Below are 13,719 nucleotides of genomic sequence, written 5' to 3'. Positions count from 1 at the left end.
GCTGTTGTCTCTGCTCCCCGCAGGGAGACTCCAGCCGGGAAGAGAGCAGCCGGTCACCCCGGAGACGGTGGCGCTGTGGCTGAATCACTACAACCGCCGAGATGCTACAACCGTAACGGTTCTTCCTCGGGGAGCGAGGCGAAGGGGCAACTCTTTTGTTGAGTCTCATTTGTGGTCTAATAACATCATCAAATTCAGGGCCCTCATGCCTTATCGCTATCTTCCAAGCTACTGTCGCTGGCATGTCTGTCAAGGGCCGGGTCGACATCTCGGAGCGGGCGTGGTTCATGTCTCAGCGGGTGGACTCCGTCGAGGGCTAAAGTTCCACATTAAGCTTCTGCTTCGCTTTGCATGACAGCGACTTGCTGCGGAGAAGAAGGCCGCCTGGAATAAAAGGTTGCTCCTGCGGGAGCTTTGGATGGGTGCTTAGGGAGGAGGAATAGGTAAAGCCAAGCCAGGGCAGTGATCTTCAGACAGCGTACGCCTCAGGGGAGACTTACCAATCTCCCCTCTCATCCGCCGCACAGCAAAATGGAGCGAAACAACCCTGCATCCTCTCCCCTGCTTTGTCTTCCGCCTCTTTCCCTTTTTTTCAGGCTGCCCTCCCTCCCTCCATTTTCTGCTCTAACGAGTGGCTGCCCCGTGGGCGAATCACAGGCCGGGGCCTCAGACATCAAGTCCCATTCGCCGCTACACGGGAGTGTGTCAGCACTAATCAAACTCAAACCGAGATGAGTATCCCACCCGATGTGTGTGCGTGTGTGTGTGTCTGTGTGTGTGTCTGTCTGTGTGTGTGTGTGTGTGTGTGTGTTTCTGTGAAAGCGTGCCTGACTGGCCTGGATTTGGGATATGTTTTTATAAAGCTCGCCCTTTTCAACATCACACTTTACCACGCCATTCATATTTCTCACACACCCTCTTCCACTCTGTGTCTGGTGTTTACCTGGAAAAGTGCAAGAGGAAGATGAATGGTAAGGTAAGTAAAGAAATGGCAGAGCGGGAGGGAGGGAGGGAGGGAGGGAGGGAAGGAGGGAGGGAAGGACGGAGGGAGAGAGAGAGAGAGAGAGAGAGAAAGAGAGAGAATTTGGAGAGTGGGAGACAGAGTGACAGAGAGACAGGGACAGAAAGAAAGGGGAAACAAGTGATGGAATGAAAATCGTTGGAGTGAAGAGAGACTTTGGTCGTCCCTGTGTGTGTGTGTGTGTGTGTGTGTGTGTGTGTGTGTGTGTGTGTGTGGCCATTAATCCTACAGGCTATGTCCTCAGTCAGGGGTCTGTGCCTTGGTCTCACGCCCAGACTGGTTTTAACAAGTGTTACTTCGAGTGAACTAATACATGGACACACACAAAGACACACACACACACACACACACACACACATACACAGATGCATTAAACACATTTTATTCTTTTTCTTCAGCAGCAAGCTATCAAAGGATCATTATCAGTACAAGAGGTGTGAGTGTGGGTGGGCGTGTTTGTTTGTGGCCACCGGTTTTCGCTGAGTCGATAACCTTTTCATTTTGGCTGCCTCAATTCAAACTTTTACTCCAGTTATTGCAGCTGCTTTGCTCCGACGATCCATTCAGCAAAAATCCAACAACACTGTACTGAGAAAAGAGAAAATTGATTTTCATTTCTTTTGTTCAGATTTTTCACGATTTGGTTTTGTTCATGGAGCGCCGCCATCGAAGGGAGCGACTTTCAAGGAGAACTCGTCAGAGCAGGAAACAAAGGAACGCGAACTTGTAGCAGACGTCGACGTGATACATCTCTGCGCTCGGAGGAAGTTCGCCTCGGCTCGCTGAATGATGTTTGGTCTCTGTGGGGACTTTGATGGCTGGCATCAATTTGTACAAACAGCAATTTCTAGACGAGTCGCCGCGTGTTGCCGTTTGTCAAAGCAGAGGAGGAAATAATTCATCACTCCTCTGGTTCAGAATGTACACAAAGCAAAACAGTTGTGAAAACCAGCAACGTGAAGCTAAATGTGGGCGTTTCAGGTTATTATTGTATTTTTATTCAGTTATTTTTAGAGTTGCAGCAAAAAGGAACGTTGCAGCTCATGGAAATGTAATGTTTCCCAAATATTGTAATAATGTACATGGCAAATAAAGATGAACTAAGGAATGATATTTTGTAAAAAAAAAAAAAAATCATATGAACTCTATTGTAACTAAGGCAATCTCTGCTACAAATGTGGGCAATAGGTTGAATGCTAGCTGTGTGTAATGGGACGTTTAGCCAAGCTGGAGGCTCTGTGGCTGGGGATTAAGCTCTTGGTCTCTGCTAGCTCCCCCTGCGCCACTCAGGCTCCCCAACTAAACCCTAATAGGATTCTATTTTGATCGTTCACGCTATATTTCACCCCTGCAAGACCAATGCTGCTATTAAAACATGCACAGCTATTCATTGAATATGAAAATTATACTCGTTAAGGCGACAAACTCTTGTCAATTGACATCCTAAATGAACTCCAAAAGTCGCCGGACACACTGGCAAGACGATGCTTCCCGTGTAACTTCCATTTCCACGCCACGTATTTTCTGGACAATAATGTCAAAAACACTACTTGTGGTTTTGTTGAAGAATAACACGCAGTATATATTGTGCACCTCGTGGTGTAAATATTGTGATCGTCGATTCCTTTTTTAAGTTTTTCGACTTATTCAAAGAGACTGATTGTGTCTATCTGTTGTTTATCAATGTTGTAGGTTGACAGCAGAGTCACGAAGGGCAAACAGATCATTATCCATATTTAAAATGTGATAGTGACGCGACATTGATTTCAGCTCGTGTTTGACCCTTATTACCCCCTGACCGGAGTCACAATCCACCCAGACTGTCTCCTTCAAGGCAATAACTAGAAATTGATTTCTGCTACAGTAACACGTCCATGTTCCATCTTAAAGGAGTCCCTGACAGTAGACTCCTTTAGCAGGACACTTCTCCCCAGTCTTGCCCTGAGAGTACCCCCCCCCCCCCCCCCCGCCACTCCCCACACACAAACACATTAAACAGCCCATTACGAGACATTGATTGCAGTTAACACCGACGCCAGACCGTATTAATCGTCCCATCCTTCCGCTCCAGCGCCGCCGCGCAGATCTGAACCCGAGCGCTTATCCGGGATCAGTTAACAACGTTCGAAGACGTGAGGGGGGTGGGGGGGGATTTCTGTCGGTGTGTATCACATCACCGCTCCTGACCTGCGCCGAGTTTAGTCAGTCTGTTTGAAAATGAAAGTGGAGAAAGTGGAAGGAGAGCGGCGGGAATGTTCGATGGAGAAGACAAATTGGATGTTTTGGTACAGGACCGGGCCGATCAGTGAAGCCGTTTGATAAAACATCGTCACGGCAAGGTCATATAAGACCCGTCTGTTTGCGGCAGCGATTTTTAAGGTAATAGGCAGCAATTTCCACAAGCGGCCGTAAGAGGGGGAAAGAAATTGAGCGAAGATCAGAGCGAAATACAATAAACGAAGTAAAAAGAAAAGAGGAGATAGAGGACATGACTACAGTAGAGATAAAGAGGTGATGTGCAGCATGAATGACAATGAGGAATATATATATATATATATATATATATATATATATATTTATATATATATATATATATAAATATATATATATATATATATATATATATATAAATATATATATATATATATATATATATATATATATATAAATATATATATATATATATATATATATATATATATATATATATATATATATATATATATATATATATATATCAAATATGGCAGTGGCATTATAGTATTCCATGCAATAAAGAATAAGTAATATTACAAAGCGCCTCCAGCTGCTCCCTGTATTCATCCAAGCTGACCAAAGAACTCCTAATCAGGAAAGCTTTATCTCTATGTCTATATTATACTCATTTTGTTAAAGGCATAGGACAAAGCCGACACTATTCCTGGCATGGTATGTATGTTGTCTCAGATGAGTGTATATATTTAGCACTACAGTCTACAGCTTTGCTGAAAGTGAGTATAATTTATTATTTTTTTTATGGGACTGAAGATGAAGTCCGAGTGCAAACTCACATCTCTCCAAGAGGAGAGTGAGACCCACATTATTTGCCTGTCATGTTGCTGCTGTCTCAACACCTCTCGTCCCACTTGATTGGACAATGCCTTTATCTACGATGTTAAAAAGGTCAGACATTTTTTCCCGCAGTGTAATATTTGTGTTCTGTGTGATAGTACTGATGACAGACTCCACTTTTGCAAATGAAGTGCCTAAAAAAATCCATAAATGAGAGCATTCAGGTGGAAAAAGAAAATGATGTGATGTGTATGTGTTAGTCCTGTATATGCCATACGGAGACAAATTTGAATGTCAATTATGTAAAATACTGCCTCCTCATTTTACTATCACAACCGATGGTGAACATAAATTTGGTCAATATGTTCTGTACCGAAAAAAGTCGGGTTAGAAGCCGCTACTACCTTCGGTAGGTTTCCTTGCGAGCTCCCCGCTGTAGCCAGCTAGCGCTGCAGCCAGTTAGCACTGCTGCTAGCGCTGCTGCTAGCTCTCCGCTAGCTCCTTGATAGCTCCATGACAACCATCGAAGGTAGCGGGAGCAGCCCCGGCTCGACGTCCGACTTGGGCAGTGGGGACGTGGGCAGTAGCAGCAGCAGTGGCAGCAGCAGTAGCAGCAGCAGTGGCAGCGGGGAGCTAGCACCAGTGGCAGCGGCGGCAGCAGGAACACCCATCGAAGGTAGTCGGGCCTTGTAACCCGACTTTTACAGTAATTCCTAATTCATACACTATTTAATAGCATTTTTGTGGGGAAAAAAAACAGTTAAACAGTGTTGAGAAACTCTTATTTTGAAAATAAATTGCTAATCGATTCCCTCATCTAATTTCGGGGTGAGTTTCACTATAACCTCTTACATCAGGCTAATTGAAGAATGTTGCTGATTACCAAAAACCAGCGAAACGCAGCATCAAACTGGGAAGCGAGAAGTCGGCGTACCTGTTGATGGCGGAGCTGAGCTCATCCAGGCGCCGTGCGTCGGTGGTGGTGGTGTTGTCGAGTTTGGACAGGCTGTCCATCCTCTTTAGAATCACCTCCAGCATGTCACTGATCTTCCTCAGCACACCACGGGACTCCACGCCTCCCAGCACTGCAGCACGGGGACACAAACACAGGAGGAGGGACGGGAGAAGAATGAAAAAGCCGGACACTGGAGCACACACCAAACTAGCAGAACAGCATGCACATTAATCACGGGGCCCGCAGCGCTTCTGGCTCGCCATGCTGCCGTTGTTTTTTTGGCCGCGCTTTTGTTTTGGACAACTGTCTCTGTGCACTTCACTGCAGCGCAGATCAAAGGAGAATTCCCTTCTGTTTCGTGCCAAACAATGCGAAAGTCTTAACTAGATTTGTGGGAAAACACTCACAATCCAACTTCCCTCTGTGTTGACTACCAGTGTTCCGCTTTGCTCAAGACATTTTACAAATACAAAAATGGACAGTTCCTCAAAAATTGTAATTACTCAAACTTCCCTCAGGATTGAATCAGTTTTTGTCAATATCCCATTTTTGTAAAAAAAAAAAAAATGTAATCACAGTTTTTTTCAGGCGCTACCAAGCGTTTGTCTAACCAGTGGTCACATTTTCAAAACTCTAAACACAATTAGCATAGCATATGGCCTTTTGTGGCCATACCATTCACACATTTCATGTCGTTTTAAACAATATGCAGTCAGTGAACACATTTCCACAATGCTTACGTTTTCTTCTTAACAGACAAGCTATACCTCCCAACAAAATTCTGGATTGTTTTTGTATTATTTACCAATGTTCACAATCAACATCCCACAATGGACAAAAACAATATTCCAAACCTTAGATACAGTCTAAAAACCTCTTCTGCAATAATATTAGTTCTAAAACAATATATCTCAATGATTAATAAACAAACTATTGAATAATAATAAGTATTGCATTTTACATGGTTTCTATTCTCACTTGATATGTCAATAAGACCATACAGTAATGCATATGTTGAATGTTGTGTCCCTCTAAAGAATGCAATGCATTCCTCCCTCTAAGCTCCTCACTCATGATCAAGAGCTTGCCATTGTAAAAATGGTTGTTGCAAATAATGCAATACAATTGCATGAAATTCAAAGTAGAATTGTGGAGGACCATGAGATATTTGACAATATTAATAGCATCAGCCTCACAACCATTACACGGACATTGTCCAGAGACAGATTCAAGAAGCTATGACGACAATATGTCCAGGTTTAGAATATATTCAATTCAATGTCCAGTTCTATAAGCTTTGCACTTTTCAAGTCGGTAACCTACACAGTAACAGGTTCAGTACAGTATGGTATACAGTAATGACATGATTTACATGAACTTTGTTTCAGAGAGTTATGAAATTGGAAGCCAACCAGGCCCCTCATAAATGTATATACATAGATGAGGCAGGATTCAATCTGGCCAAAAGGCTAAAGAATAAAGGTCACAGTTGATGTGCCTGGACAGAGAGGGGCAAACATTACCATGTCTGCAGCAATTGAAAATGCAGCATTACTCCTTCACAGATGTCAAGTTGGACCCTACAACACCGAGCGCCTCCTTCCCTTTCTCAATGATCTCCACCGGCGCCTGGTTCCAGAGCAGGATCAGGAGGGTGAACACATGAGGACCTTTGTAATCACCTGGGACAATGTGGCTTTCCATCATTCGTGAGCAATAACAACATGGTTCAAAGTTCACTCGAGACTGGTGCTGGTTCCTTCCACCCGATTCACCTTTCCTCAACCCCATAGAGGAGTTCTTTTCTGCATGGAGGTGGAAGGTTTATGACCATCAGCCACATGACCAGATGTCCCTCCATGAAGCCATGGATGCTGCACAGTTGATGATTGACAAGGGTTGAGCCGACATTCCAAGCGGTTTCACCCCACGTGCATCGCCTTGGATAATATCAGATGCAATGTTGATGAAAACATGTGGCCTAACCCCAGAGATTGCAGAGATTTGACATATCTATTTTTTTGTTGCTTTTTTTTAGTTCCCCTCCCCTTTTTATCCAGGCTCTTTGTCATTGTGTTTTTGTTCATAATGTTCTTGTGTGTCTCATGAATATTTCGTCCACTGTAAGCAATAATGTGGAACGTTTTCTGTTCTATCATACTGTGCACATTATTTTTTACTGTACCTCCTATAGTAAACAGTAAAGGGAAAAAATGATTTGCTTTTTACTGGAATGCTTTTAAATGTGAACAGTTCCCAACCAAGACATTCAGTGTAAAAACAGTGGATTGCATGTTTTGCATGCAAATACCTGTAAAACTGAAACATAAAAGTCTGTGCGGTGCAGTTTTTGTAATGTCAGCAATAGCCAGTATTTTGAAACCTGGTGTACTGTGATTGACTGCTAGGACCTTGTAAAGTGAAAACAAGGGTTATTCTTCGACAAAATAATTTTATTTTGAGTCAGATTTCCAGTGTTTTGGTAAAGTTAGTGTGTGCACAGAAATATGTGTCCTATTTTGAAATGAAGTGTTAGTATATATTTAAAAAAATGTGTTTTTGAGAAGAAAATTATACATTTGGCCAATTGTGGTTTGTTGATGTGAGTCTGTGTTAAGAGTTTAGAAAAAGTATCTGAAGTATAGCTAAGCGCTTGTTAGCGTTTGAAAAAAAACTGTAATGTAAATCATATGTCTGTGATGGAGCAGTTTTGGGGCTGTGCTGAACATTTGGGAGGTGAAGACGCATGTAAAGCAACGTCCGATCCCAGCTCTACATTAAACATCCAGTGTGTGACACACACAGACAGTCCATTTTAAAAAAAAAAGACCATTTTGGGTAAGAGACAGTAAGAGACAGACGAACCCTAACAAAATATTGCTTTAAACTCATGAGAGCAGCTCTTCTTCACTTGATCCCATCTATGATTCCTCATCTTGGAGTCCACAAGTCAACAGTATGATTGCCTCGGTCTTTAACCCGTATATTTAACGCTTGATCTCTCGATTCCTCTGACTACGGCGGTTCATTATACGACCAGCGCAGAATTCAGTCTTCTTGTGGTAGACCGGCTTTTGTTCAGGCCAGACCACCCAACCAACCCGGAGTCTGATGGCCTGAATACAGGCTTACCTTTATATCCTATGATACCCTTTGATATGAATAGAACTTTCAGCAAGCTATGAGTTATAAAAAGCCAGGAACTAATCACGCCAAGGCTTTTTTTTCTTTTTGCCTCTCTTTCTGTCCGTGTCTTTGTCATGGCCATTATCTTTCTTTTCTTTTCACCCAGCACACTGCTGCGCTCTGCGGCGGGCTGTGCATATAGGTGTGTGTGTGTGTGTGTGTTTGGAGAGAGATGAATACATCATTGACCACCAGAAATGAAAAGTGAGTCTGAACACACATGTGCAGACAGTAAGGGAGAGTGGTAAAATATGCTCTGACTGGATAATAAGGTCGACAAGACCTCGTGAGGATAATGGCACCGGCCCTGTCAGGGTCAGAGTATCTGTGAATTCAGTCGTAATGGCCAAGGACGAGGGAGGGGGCCTGGAAGGTAGACACACAGAGGGAAAGCTTTCTGACTTAATGTCTTGGCAGAACTAATCCCTCCTACATACATCTAATTCATCATTTTTGAAGTGCTCGCAGAAATAAGCAACAGGAGAATCGGACGATTTAACAATCGCTGGTGGACACAACATTGGGGCTGGGGTAGTGGCGAGTAGCAAATTTCCTTTGATCGAGACTCCTTTTATTCCAAATTAAGTGGACACGAGAATGGAGAGAAAACGTCATTGATAACATGCATGACTGTTACATCACCACTTTGTTTCCTCTTAAATCCAACAAACACAATTTCCTCAGCTCTTATCCGATCTTCAGCGATGGGGTCTCACTTGAACCGTCTTTAAAATTAGAACAGTTTGGGTTATTTCACATCAGAAATAACCCAACATGTGAAACTGAATTTAATGAAAGCTGAGCTGGCTGCGTATACCTTCAACTGCATGTGAGCGCGCCCCACGACGTAGCAGTTCTAGGCAGACCTAGCCATGTTGAGAGCCGCTGAGAGGCACTTAAAATGCTACATGATGGATAGACAATTACTTTATTGATCCCCTAAGGGAAATTCAGGATCCAAATAGCTCAAGACATCACACACAACATACATATACTCACTACACACACGAGTTATGACCGTGCAAATCAAATTAGTAGGTGAACACAAATGCAGGAAATGCAAAGACTAATATGCAAATGTGTGCTGGCTGAAGGTAAACAAGCCAAATGAGGTGTACGGAGGGAAGTCGATTTAGAGTGAAGGGAATGCTAAATAATCTGTGTTTTTGGTAATGGACATCTAATTTCAGTGTGTACACTGTGGGTCGATTTTAATGTCAGTATACATGTAAGTTTACACGTCCAGTTCTATTTGATGCTATCATTTAATGTTCACATATTGCCGTAAACGGCATGGGACATAAGGGACACGCAGGTCAGAGTGTATTCTTCGAGCCTCCCATCAGAAGCCTTGGCGGGGCCCATATTGACACTGCAAACACCTGGATTATGCTGTCCGACCACTCTGTCAAACCCCATGTCTGCTGCTTGACAGGTAATTACAGCCAATGGGCTCCGGTACCTCACGGCTCCGATGCAAGGTCATTGTCTGCCTCAATCTCCCCCAACAGCCGAATCCTAAATTCAGTGACTTATCTCCTCAGCGGCAGATGTATTCGTCTCAGACTGGCAGAGTCATGTCCTTTGCCTGTGATGGATCGCCGTGTCAGAGAGTACCGGTGGGTCGCTTAGTGACATCTTTGTGATAATAGATCTCGTCCATGTCACAGGGCCAAGCACATTGAGGCATTGGTAATGCGGAGAAAACGCAGATTTATTATTGTGGTTGAACAAATAGGACTCGTTTGATATCCAGTATTTCAACCAGGAGTTATAGTCTTCGGCAAAGCCTCTAAAAAAGCATTTCGATGACCCAAAGTACACGCACTGTTAACGTGTGTTTATTTTGCAAAAAAACATGCCGTACTTAGATACTGTTTAACTTGGGTGATTCCTTTTGTACTACGCTGCTAATAAATATGAGATAAGTAGGAGTAGAAACAAAGACGCTAAAGTATTAATAAAACAAAACCTTTGCTGATAGATAACAGCCACAAACGGCTGTGATGTTCAGCAGTGCAGCAAAGGGAGTCCAGGGATCCCAACGCTAATGAATAGATCTTTGTTCCAATGATCTAATATATCAAATATCATTTTGAGTCAGGGGGGGCTAATTGTTCCCTGTGACTCTTTGTTTCTTGATGAATATCTGTGTCAAAAATGAAGCCACAGAAGCCGCACTCCCATGGTTCACAAATGACCGGCTGTAATAAATGAGCTCAAACGTTCGGAGGCTGATCCTTGTTGCGATTTCTTTGCGTACCTTGATGAAAGATACGCTGGCAATCTTTTTAAAGCATCTGACTGTGGTGACCAAACACCAATTTACAGGACAAGCAACAATATTCCCGATAGCTGGCTTAAATGACATCATTACTTAGAGAGTGACCTCGGCAGACATCAGATGGAACATCATTCTCTCACCGGTGTAGTTGATCGGCAGGTGAAAGACGCTGTGTCCACAGATACCGCATGTTTGTGTGGACACGGACACACAGAAAGAACCATTAAATAACCGATGAACATGGTCAAGAGTCAAGAGTTGAGAGCCAAGTAACAAACCATTTTCTCCCTTTGAGTATCTGTATCGAGTCTCAGGATATTGTACGTTAGCTCATTCTGATCAGACTTTTTCTGATCAATTAACGCCCTTCACTGTTGCCATTGGTTAGGCGATGTATTGACAAGTGCTGACTGCTCAGTCCAATTAAATCCCCCATTGAAGCCTCGCGTGGCAAACAACCAGCTTCAAGGGGATGTTAAATCCATTCCATTGCTAATCACCACAATGCATTTTGATGCAGCAGAGTAGCTTCTAAATACATGTTACTGCACAATTTACTGAACGCAAAGGAGCCAAAGGTCAAAGGACTGAGATAAAAGGGACTGAAGTGGATTCGGGAGGTTTCTGACCTGCAGCAGTAATTAATACTTAAATGCTGTGAGGCAAAGAAGTCTGAGAATTGATGTCTAATTTGCATAACTCCACTTAAGGCCCCTCTGATCTTGCAATAGACCAAAGAGGTGAAACTGACCAAACACTACATTGTAAAGGAGAACAAGCCAGATGTTAGATCCATCCAGAGAAGAGTTCCCCTATGACAAAGAGGTTGTTAAGTCTGCCTCCCATTACGGTTAATGCCCAGAGTCGATGGTGTTATCCCTGCTCTCACCTTCTGTTCAACCGAGGAAAATCCAATTCAGCCTCTGAATAAACATTTTAAAGTACATTTGGAAGATTACAATTGCAAATGGGATCATAAACATGCATGATAAATATTCCATTACTTCTGAGCAAGGTGGCTAGTTCACTTGCACTATAACATGCAGAGGTTATATTAAGGTCCCCGCTGAAAGCAAATTTAAAGTGTGAGTTGGATCAGCTTTAATAGCGAGAGGTGGCCTCAAGGTCTAAAATACCATATTTGGACAGTTATGCAAAATAACCATGAAACCGACAGATGGAGAGAACGGTGTGTCACAGTCAACCGCATTGGTGAATCTCGCCAATTATAACACATTGTTATTAATGACAGACTTCCATGTTGAATTTGCTCCCTTTGATCAACGCATGCATGTAACACATTTAATGAAAGCTGACTGCAGTTCTAAATATGCTGTTGTGGCACTTTTGTTTCTGATTATAATTATGAAACAGTTTCAAATGGTTTTAAAATGTTGACTTTGAAAACTGACTGCAAATAACCAAATAATAGAATTGTGCTGCAAGTTATTTACTATGCATAAAAGAATAATTATCTTAAGAGATCAAACAATCTTTTCGTTGGGGGTGGGGGGGGGAGTGACTACCTGTTTGTGTTTGTGTTAGATAAATGCAGACTTAAGATTCAATGAGAGCCATAGCATTGCGCTAACAGGACAAAGCTGCCGGCATACGGGTTCATGCCATGTTTGGCCTCACCCACTGGCATGCGGTAGAATAAATCACACATCACACACACAAACACACGGTGCTCTTCTTTATCCACCATATTGGACTGAATATTTAGTGTCACGGCACATCATATTTCTCCTGAGGACAGAAATGCGTGAAGCGTGAACAGAATTCTTGTTAGTGTCTCCAAACAGACTGAGAGGGAGGATGTTTGTGTACAGTGTGTGTGTGTGTGTGTGTGTGTGTGTGCGCGTGTGTGTGTGTTTTGCATTAACTGTCCAGTGACTGTCAAAGTGTGGTCTGCGGCACTCTGTGAATGGCCTTTGGATTCATTTATTGAAATGATCATTGAATGGCTGTTTCTATTTTTTATTTTTTTTACTTCTATTACAAAAGCCTTGATAGTCTAACAAATTTTTTAATTAGTTTGTTTAGTTTGTTAGGTTAGATAACCTTCTAATCTAGATGAGATGGCCCCTTTAATGCGTTGTCCCTTTGTGTGTGGAGGATATAAAAATAGAAGTGAACTCCAACCCTTGTTGGGGAAATTGGTTCCCAGTAATGTACCAGTAACTATTTATTTGTGAACGAGTGCGATGTCTATAAGGAATGCAATCTGTGCAGGGTGGAATACAATGAATTCCTCCATTATGGTTGAATGCAGGGTCAAAACAAAAGTGGCGGTCCTTTCATCAAAAGTGTGATTGTGCCCTTAGGTGCCTGTGTGAGTGTGTGTTTTTTTTGTTCGTAAAACAAATAGAGGTCACAGAGAGGGCACTCAGAATCGGCTTTTGCTCAGCTTTTCTTTTTTTTTTTTTGCATCGGCTAATTGAATGAAAATGAATTACACAGCGCAAATTATGTGTGGATTAGCAAAGCTGGTAAACAGTTCAATTATGTCTACTGAATGTCTACTCTCGAACTACATCGAGTATGGCCATAAAAAGCTGATCCGGAAGAATTCTGCTGAAGGAAGTGAGGAATGAGTATTACCCCGCAGCAGAGTTATGGGTGTTTGAAAACACTTCCATGTCTCGACATATCAAGTGCGATTGAGCGCCGTCATTGCAAATGAAACCGTCTTGAAGCAAACTCTCTATCATTTGATGTGTGGTGGGTTTATGAGACAGCTATGAACTATAATCCTTCCTATGGTGAGTCAGCCAATCATTTGTGTCTGTGTGTGTCTGTTGATAGCAGGTACATACAAGTGTGTCTGTACGGCCGTCTCTCTAAACATGGTACATTGTATCCCACGTGCATCTGTGTGCAAGCGGTATTGTGTATTGCGTGTGTGCCAGAATGGAGGGTTCTGATTGGCTGGTGAGGCGGGAGGTGCACAACCACAAATTCATCACACTTGTGAGTTGATGAATGCTGACAAGACCTGCTGGATATGAATTGACAAAGCTGAATTAACTGGAGACTGATGTCATTTTGTCAAAAGGAACACACACACGCACGCATGCCCTTACACACACACACCACAGACACACAGAAACACACACACAAATAATGGCAAACCATACTAAAAGCTACGTGAACAGGAGAGTTCACCCCAAAACTAGACATGATGATGTCACAATATACACCATGGGGATGTTGTTCCAT

General features: G+C 42.8%; 1 protein-coding gene across 1 annotated transcript in view; it reads right to left on the bottom strand.

Moving 5' to 3' along the window:
* LOC137795180 (alpha-1,6-mannosylglycoprotein 6-beta-N-acetylglucosaminyltransferase B-like) overlaps positions 1 to 13,719 on the bottom strand; it is a 107,609-nt gene that overhangs the window by 63,986 nt on the left and 29,904 nt on the right. The window contains exon 3 of the mRNA XM_068592515.1: positions 5,007 to 5,157. Coding sequence (XP_068448616.1) covers positions 5,007 to 5,157 — 151 coding nt within the window. The remainder of the gene's footprint in view (positions 1 to 5,006; positions 5,158 to 13,719) is intronic.

The sequence above is a fragment of the Clinocottus analis genome, unplaced genomic scaffold (assembly GCF_023055335.1).
Source record: "Clinocottus analis isolate CAN_PGR_092001 unplaced genomic scaffold, fCliAna1.0.p SCAF_27, whole genome shotgun sequence".
Classification (NCBI taxonomy): Eukaryota; Metazoa; Chordata; class Actinopteri; order Perciformes; family Cottidae; genus Clinocottus; species Clinocottus analis.
Note: the sequence above shows the minus strand (reverse complement) of the source record. Positions and strands in the feature narration are given on the sequence as shown.